The sequence below is a fragment of the Botrytis fragariae genome (genome assembly GCF_013461495.1).
Source record: "Botrytis fragariae strain BVB16 chromosome Unknown tig00000075, whole genome shotgun sequence".
Lineage (NCBI taxonomy): Eukaryota > Fungi > Ascomycota > Leotiomycetes > Helotiales > Sclerotiniaceae > Botrytis > Botrytis fragariae.
In genome coordinates, this window is record NW_023500995.1 from 1,264,069 (window position 1) to 1,284,188 (window position 20,120).

General features: G+C 43.3%; 6 protein-coding genes across 6 annotated transcripts; 4 read left to right on the top strand and 2 right to left on the bottom strand.

The window, feature by feature from the left end:
- Positions 1–2,125: 2,125 nt before the first annotated feature.
- Bfra_005878 (putative integral membrane protein) lies at positions 2,126–3,703 on the top strand (the record flags this gene model as incomplete). Its single annotated transcript, XM_037336253.1, has 8 exons — positions 2,126–2,156; positions 2,208–2,338; positions 2,385–2,514; positions 2,576–2,796; positions 2,846–2,985; positions 3,040–3,107; positions 3,155–3,185; positions 3,241–3,703. The coding sequence occupies 8 exons, from the start codon at positions 2,126–2,128 to the stop codon at positions 3,701–3,703; spliced, it is 1,215 nt and encodes a 404-aa protein (XP_037191463.1).
- Positions 3,704–6,018: 2,315 nt separating this feature from the next.
- On the top strand, positions 6,019–7,150 carry Bfra_005879 (putative six-bladed beta-propeller -like protein; the record flags this gene model as incomplete). The annotated part of the gene is made up of 2 exons (XM_037336254.1): positions 6,019–7,012; positions 7,077–7,150. The coding sequence occupies 2 exons, from the start codon at positions 6,019–6,021 to the stop codon at positions 7,148–7,150; spliced, it is 1,068 nt and encodes a 355-aa protein (XP_037191464.1).
- Positions 7,151–12,054: 4,904 nt separating this feature from the next.
- Bfra_005880 (putative c6 zinc finger domain-containing protein) lies at positions 12,055–14,575 on the top strand (the record flags this gene model as incomplete). Its single annotated transcript, XM_037336255.1, has 5 exons — positions 12,055–12,101; positions 12,235–12,571; positions 12,704–12,746; positions 12,799–13,945; positions 14,005–14,575. The coding sequence occupies 5 exons, from the start codon at positions 12,055–12,057 to the stop codon at positions 14,573–14,575; spliced, it is 2,145 nt and encodes a 714-aa protein (XP_037191465.1).
- A 1,176-nt stretch (positions 14,576–15,751) lies between these two features.
- On the top strand, positions 15,752–17,270 carry Bfra_005881 (putative wd repeat protein; the record flags this gene model as incomplete). Its single annotated transcript, XM_037336256.1, has 3 exons — positions 15,752–15,975; positions 16,133–16,436; positions 16,485–17,270. 3 exons carry the CDS (start codon positions 15,752–15,754, stop codon positions 17,268–17,270), a joined length of 1,314 nt encoding a protein of 437 aa, XP_037191466.1.
- A 325-nt stretch (positions 17,271–17,595) lies between these two features.
- Positions 17,596–18,048, bottom strand: Bfra_005882 (putative epl1 protein; the record flags this gene model as incomplete). Its single annotated transcript, XM_037336257.1, has 1 exon — positions 17,596–18,048. One exon carries the CDS (start codon positions 18,046–18,048, stop codon positions 17,596–17,598), a length of 453 nt encoding a protein of 150 aa, XP_037191467.1.
- Positions 18,049–18,672: 624 nt separating this feature from the next.
- Positions 18,673–19,087, bottom strand: Bfra_005883 (uncharacterized protein; the record flags this gene model as incomplete). The annotated part of the gene is made up of 2 exons (XM_037336258.1): positions 18,673–18,843; positions 19,079–19,087. The coding sequence occupies 2 exons, from the start codon at positions 19,085–19,087 to the stop codon at positions 18,673–18,675; spliced, it is 180 nt and encodes a 59-aa protein (XP_037191468.1).
- Positions 19,088–20,120: the final 1,033 nt, after the last annotated feature.

Sequence of the window (20,120 nt, forward strand, 5' to 3'; positions counted from 1 at the left end):
AAGCGTGATCAACATCCGCTCCGAGGTACTCAGCTTCCTGTTGTGTCTACCAAAGTACTACACACACAGTCCATCGACTTTGCCATGGCTTTAATCCGTAATCAGAAAGCGAAGAATGCCGACAGATACTGATATAATATCAAATATAATTAGCATATAGAATTCGGACCAAGTATAAGATTCAACAAACAGCATGATTTTTGTCCAGTCCAGTGAGCTTAGCAATCCAGTGTGATTCGGGCGGCGAGTGCCCACCTATGTTTCATCCCTCACCTGCAATGTCCACACTAGCTTAAATACATTTGCTGGTTTTAGTTCTCGGCGACATTTGAAACCATGAAGTCCTTCACTCCCCGCGCAGCTCACTGACAATTGAAGCAACGCGTATCAGCGTTACTCCACATATTACCCGCATCTTTTCAAATGGACAGATTGTCGCAAAGTGATCCATACGCCAAAATTGCAGATGCTAGCATCTTTATGCGTCCCGAGAGTCGAATCCGGGCAATCTGGTCTGGCTCGCTTACATTGAAATTCCTATTCCAGATATCTGAGAAGGAAGGACCACCGATTCAGGTAGTCGTGGCCGAATATGAACATTGATTTGTATGCATGTGCCTGAGGTACCTAGACATCTCGGAACATTATATATCGGAGCTTCTTATGCGTCGGAGAATTCACTCTTTTATTTGGCAAGGCCTGGAATCACGAGATGGTTTTCAAATTCCTCTAGGTGCACTTCTAATCCCGATATGATCAGGGATTTAGCTGTGCAATACCCGGTTTGGGAAGTAGGGTATCTTTTGATGTTTTTTCCATCACGGCAGTTACTGGATTTGCTTACATTTTGTGACTTAATATGCAACTCGAATAACAATGTGGATGATGGGTGGTGGTATGCGTTCTCCGAGCTTTCCATACAATACATTTGCTATAGCAATGGATCCGCTTATGTTCCTCTATAATGTCTATGTTATGTGGAGTAAAGGGCTTCTTATCACATTCAGAGATCACTTGCGCGAACTTGATTCTATCCGAAGACAAATCAGGGTGGCCCCTTTGAGCAAGTGTGTTCGGTTAAAGCCGATTACACTTCTCATCTTGTCGTCCGCTTTTCTCAAGCCTGCTTATCGTGATTTGAGTCGAAAGACTCTGGATCCTCTCTCTACATACCCAATCATTAACATTAAACAATATTGGCCAATTTGGCGTACGGGGAAAGGGAAGCGCCAGGTGCTCTCCCAGTTATACATGGAGTCGGAATCGTATCCACCAGAAGACTGAAGGTTTCATACGATAACAGTCAGTCAGATGCAGGTACCAATTATTATCGCCTAACACCGAGCCAACGATTGCCGAACCCATTGTCTACAAAAATTCATATGAATCTCTTAACCTACCACACCAGATGCAAGCTGTCGTAAGCTCGAGAGTTGCATGCGGATGTATTCTAGGGATTATCATTCGATAATTTTCTGTTGCAAAGTGCTTGTGGGGATCAATTATTTGTGAGGAAAGCATTTAGCCGTGTTTCGAAGACCGGAACGATTTGAGCATCCGGAGAACGATTCCTTTGTAGGGCAGCTAGATTTTGATACCCCTGGGGCCTGTATGTCAGATTGTGATGTGGGTCAAGATTACAACTCGGTTGAGAGGCTTGTTCGCACGGTTTCCTTTCCACATGTGGATTTATCCACCTGCACGCACGGTACTTTTCCTTGAGACGAAATTTCATGTCCCTTGTTTTAATATGGATCGATATAAACCGAAATACGAACCTACGCGGTTACTCTTTCTGTTTTTGGTGGTTAAGCTTAATCACTTGAGGCTTCGTATCTCCCTGCAGTCCTTGTTTGAGCCTGTTTTCACGAATGACAATGGCTTGTTCAAACCGCGATCACATTGCGTCGCTACCCAAGCAGAAACTGCAAGGCACGAACGGATAGGGAAGAAACGGTTCATCCGGTCTTTCTTGGTGGCTTCTATGATTGATGGATCTTTATGAGCCCCGGCAAATAAGCCGTGGCGATATGGCTTCCCAATGTTTACTTTTACCTGCTTAGACCCCGCTCTTTCGGTTGTCGATCGAGATATACTTTGAGTAAGTAAAAATCGACGTTCCAACATGGCGACTGTGGGGCCTGATATTAATATCGGTGAGCTACTTCAAATCTTCAATGGCTCGCTGTCGCTAACTCAGTCTACAGGCGGAAAAGGTCTGGCTGTGATCTGGGCTCTCAATGCTGTCTCAATCACTGTCGTTATCGCAAGATGCATGACGCAAAGATTCATCATCCGTCAACTGGGACTTAGTGATGCTTTGGTCGTTGTATCGATGGTATGTTCTTTACCTCGTGAGCCACGGGTCTTGACTAATGATGAAGGGTACTATTTCTTCCATGGCAGCTTTGATCACAGTGCAATATCACTATGGATGGGGACGACATTACGCATATCTCGATCCATTTGATAGGATTGAGGCAATGAAATATAACGCAATTGGGCAATCTTTTGGTAATTTTACTTCAGTACGAGTCTCTAATACAAGATCACTCTCTAACTTTGTGTGCGCCAGGTGTCATGGGCTCGACTTTTGGTCGGATGTCCTTCATTATCCTCATGCTACAGCTATTTGGAACTTCTAAATTAAAGCACGCAGCTCTATGGACCTTATTTTGGGTACAATTTATTCCAAATTGTGTTGTTGTCGTCACATTGTACGTTCAATGTAATGATATTCGAGCTTTGTGGGATACATCGATTGTGTCTTCATGCTGGCCCGAGTCTTACCAAACCGTGAGTATAGACATCATTACCGCTGGAATCATTTCTAATGACAAATTAGTATATTGGCTACGCACATACGAGTTGGAATGGTCTCACAGATCTTTTTTTGACTTGTCTACCAGCAACAATGTTGTGGAGTTTACAAATGAATCGTCGTACGAAATTTGGCTTGGTATTCTTGTTAAGTCTTAGTTTGCTGTAAGTTCTACTTGTGCCTTGTCTACCACATCTTCTAATTCAAGCTTCTCGCAGCGCCTTTGTGGGAGTCATCATGAAAATTGTGTATATTCGTGTACTTGCCAACCGAGGAGATTATACCTGTAAGTATCACAATATTCATCGACTAGCAACCCGCTAACAATACCAGACAACACAGTCCCATTCTTCGTCTGGGTACAGTAAGTTTTTCCCTGCACTTTCCCAGATAACTCTTTCCTGACCCTCCAAAAACAGAGTCGAATCCAATCTCGTCGTAATCGCCTCTTCAGTCCCACTCCTCCGTCCCCTCTTCGTGCGTCTTAGAGCCGGCAATTTCAGCACCCAAAATGGCTCCACGGCTCCTACCTTCGAGATGTCAGGCTATAGTAATAAGCGGAAATCGATACAGAATAATCATATGTTTAGTGAGATAAGCGATGATGATTTGGGGCTGAAGGATTCGCGTGATGGGATGCCGATCGATGATAAGGGGAGTGAAGATCATATCTTACCGATACAGGGGGAGAAGGAAAGGGTTTTGGAACCGTGGGTGGTGAAGAAGGAAGTTAGTTATAGTGTGAGGGTTGAGAAGACGGTAGACGAGGATATCGAAAAGGGAGAGCCGGAGAGGGACAGAGGGAGAAACAATACATTCATGGTGCCGAAAAGAGCGAGTAAAGGGAGTATGAGTATTCTGAGTCATGTTTCTATGGCTTGAAAATCACTCATTGTGAGTTTTGGGCTACGTTTTATTGAGGGATAATTAGGTATTGGATTAGGAATGGAATTTTGAATGGTCATGGATGGATAGCAATGGATTAGGAATGGAATTTTGAATGATCATGGATGGATAGCAATGGATGGATGGATATACTCGGGCAAATTATCTCTTTTGTAAATACCCTCAAAGTCAGCTTTTGTAATCTCACATTAATCTTCCTGTCATATCTCGAGTTTTAATACGCACCAGTGAGGAACGCGTTGATTTGAATCTATATACCACACTTACCATCAATCATAAACTTCCACCTTCCTCCCGCTCGCGCAAAACATCATCATCATCATCATCATCATCATTTGAGCATTATCCTTCCGCACATCTCATTACTCGGATCCGTACTGGAAAAAGTACAGCACCCTCACTATACACCTCTCCACCTCTCCACCTCTCTTCAGTAATTAACCATACCAAAATCAAATCAAATAAAAATACAACTCCAACAAATATCAATATCCATCCATCCCCACAAGTAACCAAGTCACGTTCAAGAGAGAAAAAATAAAAATTCTCTCTCGAAACAAAAATGGATATTCTCAAAGCGGAAGGGAAAAGAAGGGAAGGGAAGATGTGTACGTACCCCATGTCTTATTTCTCATGCAATCAGTGTTGTATTTTACAGAGTATATTACACAGTAGTTTACATAGTATTGGCTTCGACCATGTTGTCGGGACTCGGTAGCCAATGGGAAATGAGTAGGCTGGGCTGGCTGGGCTGAGCTTTAGATGAGGATGAGGATGAGAGGGGAGATTGTGAGACTGTTTTTGAGGCATGATTTTTGTAACGAAGGAGAGGGAAGTCTTTGGTAGGATGGAAGAATTGAGATCTTGGGATATCGAGAGATTTGGATGTATGGTGTTCTTGATATGTAGTATTGAAATAGAAATTGATCATCGGGATTTTGGGCTTGGGATTGAGGATTTGGGATTAGGTGGTTATGTTGATTGTTAATGGGGTTTATGTGTATTTTGTAGAGGTAATTATGGTATACTTTCTATATTTGAATGGATTTGAATGGAAAAAGTATATCGTTATGAAGAATGAAATACATTCAACATCTGGTATGATTTTACTCAAATCATTTGGTGTCCTAGATTTTTCCGTTCCAGGGAGGTATTGTATGTACTCCATAATCTGTGGATAGTTAGCGGGCTGGATTCAGCACTATCCACATGATATGGAATAGCGGGTAAACCATAATTTATAATGAAGGATGGCTGAGCATTGAGAATGAATAAGCTTTTCTATACCATATCGTACAAAAGCGTTGAAGCTTAATTTCTCTCGCACAAGCATTTGGGGTGCCAGACTGGGGTGCGTTCCGCAGAGTAGGGCCCGTTATATGAACTTATGATTTGTGGATTTGGAGGTGCGTGTGCAATGTGCAATGTGGGATCGGGATGGGCTCGGAATTTGGGGGCCGGAATGGGGGATGCGGATCTGTGATTGTTTTGTGTACTTACTTGTGCACACGGAAATGAAGCGATTTTTGTTTGTTGTTGAATTGGTGGCTGTACTGTGTTGTACTGACTGCACTGATAACAGATTGTTATTATCATTTTTCGGACTATATAAATTCTTTCTTTCAACCGATAGATCCTTGAATTCTAGAAGATACTCAAAAGATTGCCTCTGCGCGTGTATCTACTGTAAGTAATTCCTCCACTCTAGCGCAACAGTATTGATACCAGATAGGCGAAGCCCCCGAGAAACCCAGAGCACTCCACCCGAAACCCCTTGGTCCTTGCAGACGGAAACCAACCGACCTCCCCCATATACCCTAGTTTATCAGCAAGCTCCGGGTATCCCAGCCACAACACGGAGATTGAACCCAGACGTCGAAAAATACATGGAATTTTTGTATCCTTCCTTCATTCAATCGATGTACTTTGGCGTTGCTTTCTTGCGTTGCTCATATTCTTAAATCGCATGTAGAGTTGATCGGGACCGAAGCATCGATTCCATTCGATACCAATTCCCATTTGGATGGTCTGATGTGTACATTCAATAGTCCCGTTTTTGATTGGTATTCTAGATGTAGTAGTTTAATATCCGTGGTTCAAGCGTTGGAGAACTCAAAGGTTGAAATTTATTGAGCCTATATACTTCCGTCTACTTTCTTCCCGTGTTGATAGTGCTTCTTATCTCAGTATCTTCTTCATCTCGTTTTTCTACTTTGTTCTCTCATCTCATCTCTTTTTATCATCTCATTTGCCACTCTACCCGTTCGCCCTAGGTACCGTTTCTCGCCAGGATGAAGGCTTCAGTAATGAGCACGGCTCTCGCAGCCCTTACCTTCCTCCCCTCTCTGAGCACGTGCACTCCCATCGCAAGCCCCAGCTCAGTAGCCATCTCCAAGCTTACTCCATCCCTCCCCCTAACAGTCAGTGTTGTGAAGACCTTTGACTTCCCTTCATGGTGCGAAAACTTCGCCATCAGATCCAACGGCAACCTTCTCGTCTCCCGTCTTGATACTCCCGAGGTCCTCCTCGTCTCCCCCGCAAACGCATTTGAGCCCATCACCGTCACCACCTTCAACGCCACTACCTACAAAGGCGCCCTCGGTATCTCCGAAACCACAGAAGATGTCTTCTACGTTATCACCTCCGCTCAAGTCGACGACTCCTTTGTCAAAACCAGCGGCGTAAACTCCATCTGGAAAATCAACATGAACACCTTCGTCCAGTCCAACGGAATCATTATCTCTCCCGCCACCGTAACAAAGATCGTCGATATCCCCGGTGCCGATTTCCTCAACGGAATGACCACTTTGGACGACGAAAATGTGCTCGTAGGAGATATCTACAACGGCTGGGTCTACAAAGTCTGCGTCGCCACCGGCACCTACTCCATCATCGTCAACGATCCCAAGATGAAGTTTCCCGCGGGCGCCTCCACCAATCTCGGGGTCAACGGTATCAAAATCTCCAATTCCTATCTCTACTGGACCAACACGGCTGTTGGTACTCTCAACAAAATCAAGATTGCAAGCGATGGAACCCCAATCGGCTCCAGCTCCGTCGTCGTAAGCAATGTTCCCAAAGCAGATGATTTTATTTTCAAGAGTGACGGTACTATCTGGGTTGCGCAAAACCAAATGGATGAATTGAGTTATATTCCTGTCGGAGCTACTCAAGCTACTTTGGTCGCTGGAAGCAATACTTCGACTACCTTGGCTGGTGTTACTTCGGGTCATTTTGGAAGAACTGCCAATGATGCTAACATTTTGTATATGGCTACTAGTGGTGGTGAGTTTCCCCTTTCCCCCTGCGTTTTGTCATTTGGAAATTTGACGATACTAATTGTAAACAGGATTGGCATTACCCATCAACGGAACCGTGACCGTAGCAGGAAGTATCGTCAAAATCGACACCACTGGGTTTTAGCCATTAACGCCTGGGAGTGACGACGATGATGAGTGTGCTGGAGATATGGAATAGTATTTCCAGAGAATAGAATGGTATGAATGTATGGTTGATGCTGATGTGAAATTGATATATGTATATATGTGAAAATATAGAATAATAATATCTTTAATAGCTAATAATCCATGTGCCTATCCGTAACCAGTGCTCTGAACTGTCATTTCTAAATATTCTTAGCACCGCTAGCTTGTGAGCTCCTAAGGGGCGAGTTCTGTAAATGGCGGCAGCAGGTATAAACGGTGAGTATGGGGGTCCACGCGAATGAGCAAGATACCAATATCAATATATTCTAAAGCACCCCCACTTCGAATTATAGATCTGATACAATTAATTTCGAATAGACCAATATATTTTATACCGTAAGCCAAGGGCCATCATACATAACCATTCACATGTGAAAACTAGCCAAGTTTTCAAAGTTCTCCTTGGACCTCCAGCGCGATCCAAAACCCGCGTATTACGCATAAATAACAACATAATGAGCATAGTGTAATGTAACTAACAGTAGGGACTCACTGATCCTTGTCTTCTAATTACTCTGTTCCCCAGTGCCAGTCTGCAATATTGCACTAAACATCATGTGGATTGCATCTCCAACTCTCTCAGTCTTTGATCGTATGTCTGAGAAAGTTGTTGCGTCCCGCAATATATCAAGGATTTCCTTGAAAGCATCTGAACTTGCCGCGCGTCTATTCTTGAAGTTTCCATTGATTAAACAAATTCGCGTGAAATCTCCCAGTCAAAATCGGAAGATATGGGTTTGCAGCTGTCCAAGATCCTCATTTGTATTCTTGGAGCATCAGATGATAAGAATTTTTCACAGCAATGTACCTAGGTACCCACATATCTTTCGTCCCTGCTTCGATTATATAATATCCGAAGTTCTCATTCTTGTCTGGACGATTATTATCACTGTCTAAAATACGAGCAGATGAGTTGGAGAAAGTCGCCGAGAGAAGAGGACTTATTCTGAAGGGTTCTTGTGCACATCAGACCAGAAGGTGATGCTGAAGCGACATGTGTCAATACTGAAATAGCCGAGTATGAGATTCAAAGAAGTTTCGAGAGATCAGATGAATGGATAACGTGCAAATACTATGAATCTCAATGCCCTGGTATTGAGATATGATACATTGGATTAAACCGAGAAGGTGAGAGTAGCGGAGCTGGGAAAACACAAACTGGGCATTCAGGTGCTACATAAAGACGTACGATGTGAAATTCTACTACCTTGACTGAGCCCTTTAAACTGAGACATAGATTGATGGACATCGCGGCTTATTTTCTCATATAATCTGCCTCGCATTTTCTGTCGACCTTCGAACTAGCAAGAAAGAGCCTACGTGAAATGCGATATGTGATACGGGACTGCCGAGATCAAGCACCCCAGACGCTTCTGAACATCAACAACGTAGCGGCTAGCTGATTCTGATGAGGTAGGCAAATTTTAACGGAAAAATGGTACGGGATGAATCATACTACACGCAAACGATAGACGTCTTCTCGCATAACGTCAATGAAATTATACAAAATGCTTGTCTGTCGAAAAATTTATATTCAGGAGGTTTATTTAGGAAAGGCTTCGGAGGACAGATACTAGTTGGGTGAAAGGATCATAAAAAACCAGGGGAAATATCGATTTAACATGGAATGAAACCGTAATGTGAAAAGATAGTTTTTCCCCTTCAAATGCTGTGAGAAATTAGGTTTGTTCGAGAGATTGAAGCGGGTCGGAAGTCTCAAATAGGGTGAGATATTCAATCCTCATGCCAAAGTGGTGCAATGAAGGAGGGGAGATATGAGAATACATAGGTGAATGTGTTGAGCAACTTGAAAAGCTTGCAGACATAGGTATGTGTGTGGTATCTCATCAGGGAGTAAAGAGGCTATATTCGCAACATAGATTGTTAAAGCATTCAAGGTTGTACCATTTTGAAGAATAGCCAAAGAGCAAGCAAAGTCGTAGAGCAGTCACATCTACATCTTGTCACGCGTTTGGGAACGACGAGGACCGGCGCCGAAGTTCAAAATTCAAAAACGCGTACTTTCAATAGCCTTTACATCCAAAGGCTTCAGTCCTCATGGATGATAAGATCAAGAGATAAAGGACCGGATACCTTCATTAATGCATCTTATATTGGTATCAGGAAGTGTGGCTTCGAATAATACTATTTGTTGATGAAGCGTGGAAAGTCCAATGGGCCTTCACACTCTAATCCTACCTCGGCCTTCACGCTCCATTCTCGAAATAAATACAAACGGTTATTTCAATGAAAGAAAGAGAGCGGTTGCCCTAAATGTTTGAGGATTCAGGATAGCAAGACATAGCTTGGCCAGGTCCGAATTAGCTTTATCCGATTTGTCAACTGTACCACCTATCCAGACATGACCGAAAACACTATAGAAAGCGTTTTGAGCTTGATGTTGCAATTATAGAGGTTCGTATGCTCAACAGGATAGAAATGGTAATGTAACTTTACAAGTCAGGTAGTACAGATCTTCGCTTCCGGGGTAGTGTCATTTCGATGATATTTCATTGACTATGAATAGGACAACTTCCAACCGCGTGGTAATGCAGAGACTTCTGTAGATAGTAGAGATATTCATAGGACTTGCAAACTTCAATTATCAACGGAAATAGAAGAGTCCTTCACTTTGTCCTTCACAAATGGGAAGGTTCTGTATATAGATCAAAGGGGAGGATGTCAGCGAAGTAAGTGGTGATGGGTAAGAAACGAACAGTGAGTGAGAATTTAGCTGGAGAGTTGTAGATTTGTAATCTTTACGCCTGTTGTAAGCATGAATCAACCCCGTACACTTGTCAGATTTGACACCCGAATCCTGGTTGCGCCCAAACCTTGTCGACTTAGAACTCCCATAGAGTTCTGATATGCAGGTCTAATGCTGACTTGCTTGAAGAAGTCATACTTATTGATGACTGCAGTAATCCATACTATCCATGTTCCTGATCCACGCCCATATGCACGTATACATAACTGACGTAGACGAAGCTAGAATAGAAAGTCGTTTCGTTGATGCAGTCACCTTTGACATGATACGGTTCCAATAAAGCATATAGATTAACATTGGTAGATCAAAAATACGTGACGCTTAACACATCTATGTATTATTGATGCATAAAAAGATTCAACGTTAATTCAAAGATCTCTGAGATCGTTCTAACGAGAAGTGGAGATTAAGTTCGTCACGTGGAATGCAACATGTTCTTTTTAAAGCAAAGGGGGTCCTTCAGATCTATTCCCGGGCCGATCTGCCAAGAGAATTAAAAGTCCTGCAAGTCAATCCTACATTATACATACTGTCACATCCCGAGAAGAAGGGAAATCGAACATGTACATCCCGAGGCTTGTGATATGAACATGGATCGGCGGTGAGAATATCGCGATTCTTGTGTACGTGGTACACATGGTGTACAATACACATGATGAGAGGTTTGTATCTCTTGTCGACACTGGATGGCAAACATTTTTTGTACTCGTGGAGTTCTAGAAAGTGCTCGTATAAGATACTAGATGGATATACACACTGATCTTACTTTGGGCTCTTGACCTTACTATATGAGGAAGGTAATATATCAAAATCACTTACTAACCATATAAGAAACGCCTCTGGATGAATTCAAGGACAATTATCAGCTGTAATGTCCATATTGTCCATTGAGCGCAAAAAGGAATTGCCATCCAGAGTATCATGGATAATAAAAAAGCCATGAAACAGGCATTGTAGGCATTCGATATCTTGAGGAAGATCTTTTCCTAAATCGAGATACATAGATGCTTTCTCATTGACGCTGACTACCAAGATATTGTTGGAAAGGTATCATCTTATGCTCTGAATGAAATCAATAGATCTTTCACAATGTAACCCAGGATAAGATCTACGTACGACTGTGCCTCCTTGGGTAGGCGAGGTAGGTAGGCAGGGAGGTAGGCAGGTAGGTAGGTACAGTATGATATATTCCAGGACTTCCAGGACTACAACATTGGTAAGAATATGCATTACACAACATCGATCAAACTCAGGAGTACTTCTCTAAGTTCTCTGCTTTCACTCGTAGTTAGTTCCACACTTATTATGTGCTCTGTGTGTACTTTTGCTCGCTCTCGTACAAGGCTAAATTCTTCCTTCCACTCAAACTCTTAGATCGGCTCCAAAGTAGAATGGCGGCGTTGAATCCTTGAAGAGAAAACCGGAGACGGTAAACTTATCTGAGTATAGCTTCATCTTCTTCTCATCTGGTTAATCTGTGAATCTCTTAATCCCATCCTATCGTACCATCCATATCCATCAACAAGGAAATCTTGAGTCTAGAATTTGATCCTTATTTACAAATTATTGAAAGTCGTGCCGAATCAAAGCATCAAGGGGGGCGATGATCATTGAGATGCTAGGTACTTGCATACATCAGTTCGGGAATTTATCCCTATACAGTACATTTCGTACCTTCACTTCAAACAGGCTTCTTGCTTCACTCACTCATAATTTCCAGCCGCCACCAATTAATAAAGAGGATGCGGATGTACTCTGTAGGTATGACAATACATCTAACAAAATAACTTCACTATTTACATGGTTGAAAAAAGCAACAAAATAGCAGATGCCATTTTTATACATTTATATGAAGAGATGGATGTAAACAATTGATTCTCTACTTCCAAATTTCTTTTTTCGAACATTCCTATCTCCATCATCGACATAGGCAATCTACATCATCTTTGTTCTCGACCCTCACAAGGATACCTGAGTAGTATCAAGATCATCTTTTTTTTTGACATCGGATCCACAGCTTTCCGTGCTTCCTATGCAAAACTTACTTCAACTCCATTCCAAGTTCTACTTAGTCCATGAAATCGATATCGCACTACAATATTAATCAAAATTTAACATCATTGTGGGTTTCTACCGTGACATTGCTTCGATCTTCATCTGCATAACATCTGCCATTGCATCCCAACTTCAAATATCTTCTCGTTGGCCAATGTTATTGGGAATACGGAGATACGACGAGAAAATCTTCTGCGAAGATTCGCAGCATACCCAATCGTGGCGGCATATAACCAGCCTTATCTTGCGCCAGGATTCGATCTGGAATATCAATACCTTCAATCGAACCCCTCACCAATATATTCGGGATCTACCAGTACCACATCGGACTTGACTATCATTGACGATCAACGATACGCTTCCCCAGCTTATCCTATCTGCGACAACAGTCCCAGACCTACAAAACGTCAAAAGATTAATGGAAAGCCAAAGCAGATTAAAGTTCGAGCGAATATAGACAATCAGATGCCAGGAAATGATGGGTCTTCCGCAACTGCTGCGGAGGCTTCAACGACCGCTGCAAATAAACCAAAACGGGTACGAACGGGATGTTTGACATGCAGAGAAAGACATTTGAAATGTGATGAGGGTTTGCCAAATTGTCTGAATTGCCGGAAATCTAGTAGGGAATGCAAAAGAGGGGTGCGATTAAATTTTATCGATACCCAGATCAAATCACCACCAATGATCCCTCCTACAGCAGATTGGTCAGGTTAGTAGATTGAAGGACATTTTTCACCATACATTTACTCATGCATTGTTAGTTCAATTCCAAGATGAATCCCGCGAAATCGCTTCAGAATACAAGGGCGGCTTGAGTCGATATGCTCACATCGAACAAACGATTACGCCCCCTCGAGACCCGCCCACCGAATATCCTATGCGACCTGTGGTTGTTGATCCTATGATGCAAGGGAATGCGCTTCCACCAATACAGACTACTGGTACTTTCATGGAAAATAATCTTGGGGTTAAGCAAGAGATGGCACATTCTTCACATTCTAGGCATACAAGTAGACATTTATCTCACGCTGGTAGTGAGAGCTCTAGTTATTTGACCGCGCCGACTGCATACACTGCTTCGGAACAAATTATCACGCCACCCAACGAATCTCGGGATTATCTTACTACTCCCGAAGAAGTTCTATATATGCAAGTCTTCGTTGAGGAAGTTGGATTATGGATGGATAGTATGGACCCGATGAAACACTTCTCCAGGTTATTACCGTTCCATTCTCTAGGAGAACCCATGCTTCTCAATGCTTTCCTAGCATGTGGAGCTCGACACTTGACTCTTGTCAATCCTGTTTACCAGGAGGACAAAGCATTATATTATTATGATACAGCCACTACTCAATTGTTGCGATCGTTACAAAATCCCGATCGAGATACTGTCATCTGTGCAACTACAGCTGTCATTCTTAACGTTTATGAGATCATGTCCGAAAGAGCGATGCAACGTATGAACCATATTGCCGGAGCACGAGCTTTGATTAAGGAATGTGGATGGAATGCACGAAGTACTGGTGTAGGGGCCGCATGCTTTTGGCTTAATGTTGGTATGGAATTGCTCAGTTGTTTGCATTTTAATTGGCAGGTTGCTTGGGAACCGGATCAATGGGGAGTTGATATGGACTTTTCACGAGAATTGGAAGCTGGACGAGAGGAAGTCTGGGTTCATCGGATGCTATACATCATTGGTAAAATCGCAAACTTCCGGGCATCAATTCCACGGTTTCAGGAGGCTTCACCCCACGACGAACAAATTCGAATGCAATCTAGGTATGCGGAGTGGCAAAAATTAAAGAATCTTTGTGATAGCTGGAACAGTAGTATACCTCGGACTATGCACCCGATGGCTTATTTGTATCCGTCACAGACCACTTCAAGTTCCGCCTTCCCAGAAGTCTGGTGAGTATCTATCCACTAAGTGGGGTGTACAAAGTAACCTACTAATCACAAATTTATAGGCTTCTCAAACGTGCCACAATCGTTGGTCGATTGTTCTACCACACAGCGATGTGCCTTCTCCCTCAAATCAATCCGTTGTTGAGCCCAGAAAATTCGGAAATGCACGATATGCAACAAGACCATTCTCGTTCCATATGTGGCATTGTAGCACACGTCAAGGACAGGGGAGTAGCTAGTGTCGCGCTTCGCTCTTTAGCTATCGCTGCCGAATGTTTAGTTGTTCGTCGCGAACAAGAAGAAGTGCTCACCATATTCGAAAAAATTCGAAAAGAGACGGGTTGGAGAGTCGGATTTTTACACAAAGAACTCAAAACGAAGTGGGGTTGGCCAGATGAAACAACACAACAGCAACAGATGATGCCACAAGCGAATTCCTTGTCACAATTTTTCCCTTCTAATACGCCAGCACCAACGTCAAATTTACCACCTGCACCAGCAAGGCCGTCCATTCCAAGCGGTATCTTAAATCCTCTTCTGAAAACTGCGGACTTCTCCTTACCGAATCATCCATATCAACAACATTATCAACCACCAAACACAACAAATCAATTTACTCATACATATCTATAATTGATATATCATATTACAAACGACCAGCGAGATCTTCATTGTTCATTACTTCTTCGACGACGCTATGGGAGACGCAAATCAAAATGATACCTGAGAGGACAAATTCAGGGATGGACGCCATTTTGCATACGGAATCAGGGGCACAAAATTTTCAATTTAGCGTTATGAACTGGGACATTGGTGTCAAATTGGCGTTTGGGGAATAAACAATCGGCGCCGGATTGGTGGGCACTCCTAGGTATTCTTGAACATAAAACCTTGGAGTTTGATGGAATGGAGGGCTTTATTCTTTCAGCGTTGTTCTTGGATATTGTAGTATTATAGAGCGAGTGACATTGGACGACAGTGTATATACATTATGCATGAATTGTATTATCTCTGAATGTTAAAGAATGTACCTATTTTGTTCGATGCACACCCTTCTCGTCTGAATAGTTTGAGGTTGGTGAGTAGGTGAACTCATTTTGAATGAACGATTGAGGCTACTAGGTACTTTAATTTTGCCAATTTCACATACAAGTAAGCGAATCCGGTAATTATTTGTAGACGGTCAACGATTCAACATCATACAAATGCCCGCGTTTCACTTGTCAGTTCAATAGGAACATTGCTTTTCACAACTACCTACTCACCTGTATTAGTCATCGACATCATCAACGTGATGAAGGGAATTAACCTATGATATAAGCGACACGTGATTCTCATGATCTTGAAAAGTTTTGTTGCACATCTAAAATGTGTCGGTCGTTCACAAACGTTTCAAAAACGTTTTCAAAATGTTTTGGTAAATTCTTTTGGGGGAGCGGGCAGTCGGAAGGAATTTTATTATACGGCGATTAGCACACGACAGGCGAATTTTCTGGGTTGAACTGAGCTATTAGGCTCTGTATCTACTTTTGAGTATCAATGTAGGTGTCTCGGAAACATTAGATAGAGTACGATTTCCAATGACAATAATTCTCATTGCTATATTGCGGAGGAAGAAGAAATCGTTTTCGTGGGTTCCAGTGATGCTTATGTAACGAACCTATACATTTCAAGAGATCAGGCTTCTGGCGTACAACAATTTCATCAATAAACTGCTATCAATGATTCTATGAGAAGCTTGATTTACAAACACTGCGGATTTCTTATCTCTCCATCTTGGGCATTCTTGAGCAGTTTGACACGGACGCAATGTCCATACCTCCAGGCGCACCTCAACCATCATATATCCTCCGTGGACATGCGACTCCAATACATGTAGCGAAGTTTATACGAGGAAATACGCGACTGGTTACGGGGGATGCGGAGGGATGGGTTGTGATGTGGAGTTTGGAGAGTAGGAGGGGGACTGCGGTTTGGAGGGCGCATGAGGGGGTTTTGCTGGGCGTGGGGGAGTGGGGGGAGGGGGTAATTACGTGAGTTTTCTTCTTCTTTCTTTCCTCTTGGAGTTTTAGGGGTTTGGTGATTTGTGGTTGGGGGAAGAAGAAGGGGAGGGGGTGGAACTAATCAGCCATCATCATGTTTGGGAAAGGGGAGGTGAACAGAGAAGGACGCCCAGCTGATATCTTGCAGGCATGGAAAAGACAATAAACTAATGATATGGAAGCTTCCCCCATCAGAGGAGGAATTCATGAGTAAAGTTCTTCCCGTTGATACCGTCTCGGAAGAGAGGAGAAAACCATGGATTCTACATATGTTAGATGTCAACACCATGAATTTCTGCGCCTTCGCTATGTGTCCTTTGTATTCGGATATCAAAGCGAATGAGGACGGAGAGAAGAGGAATGACGAAAAAGCGGAAGCAGAAATTGAAAAAGACGAGAAGGGTGAAGATCAATTGTTGATCGCAGTCCCAAATACGTTGACATCCGAATCAGTAAGTAATCATCCACGTGAAATAAGCAAGAGAAACTAACAACTCCAGATCGATATCTTCCACATTCCCACTCTCCACCGTCTACACAATATTCCTTCGCCTGGACCAGAGAAGCCAGGCATGATCATGTGTCTATCACTCTTCTTCCATCCCATCACTAAGTGCCTAACCATTCTCTCCGGTTACGAAGATGGATCAGTTTCCATCTTCTCCTTCACTTCTTCTCTCTCTCCATCCTCTTCTTTTCCTTCAACTGCATCCTCATCCCGATCACCACAATGGAACACCATATACCATTCCAAATCGCACATCCAGCCGGTCCTCTCCCTTTCTCTCGATCCAAGCCCCGACCGCAAATTCTTTCTCACTAGTGGTGCTGATGATCGGATCATCAAATATGTGATCCCCACCACCACCACTCCCTTTTCACCTTCAACATCAAAATCAAATTCAACATCAATACTAAGCTCCGCTAAAGACGAGCCCAAAATGCTGAAAACAGCACATGCGGGACAACAAAGCATAGAAGTGCGAAATGATGGGAAGATTGCCGTGACAGCTGGATGGGACGGGAGAGCGAGAGTTTACGGAGTGGCGAAGATGAGGGAATTGGCGGTGCTGAAGTGGCATAAGGATGGGTGTTTTGCGGTTGCTGTTGCGGATGTTTTGGAAGGGGAAAAGGTGGAGAGTGGAGGGGATGAGAAGGGGAGGGAGTTGGTGGGGAGACTGGGACAATTGGATGTTAAGGGGGAGAGGCTGAGGAAGGCGAGGGAAACGCATTGGGTTGCTGTGGGAGGGAAGGATGGGAAGGTTAGTTTGTGGGATGTCTATTGAGTGACTCGGAAAGAATCCATATACACTTTCGAGCGTACAAGTTGTGTGAGGCTATAAATTCATGACATAAAGATAAGTTGATAACCTTCTTAGAGAATTGAGAAATATACGTGCAAGCCGCATCAAATTTTCAGATAAAAATTAACATTAGATTTATTTCAAAGGACTAAAAGTAAAGCTCGAAAGATCGAACAGTGAAACAATCGAACAGATATTGATCATCTAACAAATCATCACACCACTACACCAAACCACCTTCCTCACCCCTTTAGATCCTCTCTCATAATCCATCCCCCCCTCCCCCCCCCCCCCCAAACCCTCAAATCTAAGCCTCACACGGCGACCCGCCCCCCTCAGCTGGCAATCCACACTCCTCAGGCGTCACCAAAGTCCAATCCGCATCAATATTTCCCAACTCAACCGCTCTCCCATTAGTCAGCGTATTCATCGCGCTCTCCGAAATATTGAATCCCGTAGCCGCAGCATCAATCGCCAAGATATTGATCGAGACGCCTTGATATGTTAAGGTGTAACAAGTACCGCAGTTAGGAGAGTTCCAACCGGCGATTGTGGATGCGCCGCCGATGCGGGCGAAGGTGGGGAGATCGCCTTGGACTTTATATTGGGGGAAACGGGTTTCGAGACCGTTGGGACCGTTGGAGCAGGAGACTGCGGAGAGGGAGCGAGCAGCGTTGTCGTAGCCGGGGTCGTAGGTTACTTGAATGGCGAGGGTGGAGGTGAGGAGGGGGAGGAGGGTGAAGGCGTTGCGGAATTGCATTTTGAGTGGGTAGTTTTGAGGGGTTTGTGTTTGGTCTTGGGAGAGTGGTAGTTGGTTGATTGGTGTTGGAAGGTGGTTTGGTGTAGTGATGTGATGTGATATTTGTCGAGATGTCGAAAGTTCTTGTCGAGAGTTGATGCTGTTGATGCTGTTTCCTTGAAGGACTCTTGCTTAAATTTATATTCATAATGATGGCTTCTGTTGTTTGTAGATTTGATTGTTTACTATGTTACGCATATCTAGGACGTTTGCTTCTCACAGTCCTAGAGTATTAGGTAGATCTCATGAAGATGTTCCATTATGGAGACTGATTGAGTGGTCAATGCAGTGCATATTTTGATATTATAATTATAGAAAGAATCAAAACATAAGAGTTGGCCAGGAGATGGTTATTACTTCACGTTCTTGAAGCGGGGTGGAGAAGAATGTTAGGAATGTTGGAAGTGCAAAAGAAGATTGTGAAGTGAGCGTCGTGCGGCTTGTGACCAAGATTTCAACTCTTTCCTAAATATAGACATCAGGTGTCCCCAAGATAGATGGATCACTCTCAATCTCCATTCCCACTGTAATAGAAGGCTTCCTTGAAGGCTTGAACACTCTCAAATGTTTCGACTAAAAACGTTCTCAATAATCATAATCATGGAGGTCTGGCGGCTTGCCTTCTGTTTCTTCACCAAGTTCTCGACGCGATCGCCAAAATGCTACTGAGTATGAAGTTGTGGTACTGAGCGACTTTATCCACGCAAGTTTGAATAAGGACATAAGGAAAAGATATAACATGATGAGCTTGTGAAGCTGGAGGAAGTTTGGATATATGTCGAGAGGTCCGTGCACCACTCCGATTTATTAAAGACGCTCCAGCTTCAGAGGCCACACGGATTGCAAATTATAGCAAGTCCCATCTCAACTCCTGTTATACTTGATATTGTACGTGAGCTTTTGATTGTTGAATTGCAGTCCGGACTATTGGACACCCTGTGCTTACAATCGCAGTGCTTCAATTCCGGAGGTCCGTACTGGTGGCTGGTACCATGGACATTTTCTTGGCTTGATGGTATTATGGGAATGTTCTTTCAACTTCTGGATAATCTGGCGCCCTAACCGATATAGCGCTGGACAGCCTAGGACTTGTTCTCAACCGTTTCAGAGCATGATCGAAAGGTGGGTTGTTGCTCACGAGGCAAGAAGATCCTTGAATGAAGTATGAAACTTCATCAATGATACGTAATATACGCATACAGAATCCTGACAGAGAGTTTAACTCATCGGCATCGAGGCCCCAGGGATATGTTGACTGATATCTAGGATATTCATCAAAGTCATCTATCATTGGTAGTGAACTGAAGCTCGCATATTCAAGTGATTTACTTTACACAACAAGTTCCTACGACCGCGCATTAGTTCAGATACAAGTGAAAAGGTCCCTGGAAACAGAGCTGATCAAGCACGCCAGTATGGGCAACGATTGTCTGATAGATTTGGTCACACGGACGAGTTATCTTTCCTCTCCATAAAAATATCCCGAGAGCTGGGAGCGAGGCTGATTGGATACCGACACTTACACAACATCTGCCCACCCACTGCCCACTCACTGCCCACCCACTGGGCATCAATATCACTATCAGTCACCGACCTCCATTGCTATCATTGACGATAAGCCAAAAGCGAAAATTCAAAGTCAAAAGTCAAACAACCAACAGCCAACAGCCAACAGCCATTAACTATCAAATCGCCTACCATCATATGCACCAGTTGACCAGTCTGGATGTTATCCCACACCCTCCCCCTCCATCCCCTCGCCTACTAAGCCCTATCTTCATCCACTCAAAACGATTTAATATGGCTTGTGTCTAGATGTCCCATGTCTTGGTTCCAAATCAATCCTTGATGGCCATCAAACTTTAAACCCTTGGCACATCGATAAGAAGATAAACAAGCTCCTCACCAATTAAACTGGGACACCCCACGTGCAGATTTCATACGTCAGTAAGTATCCCAAAATCCCATATAAAAGATTAAGATCCTTGAGTTTTGATCCCATTCAATAAATCATCCATCCTCACGCGAATGGT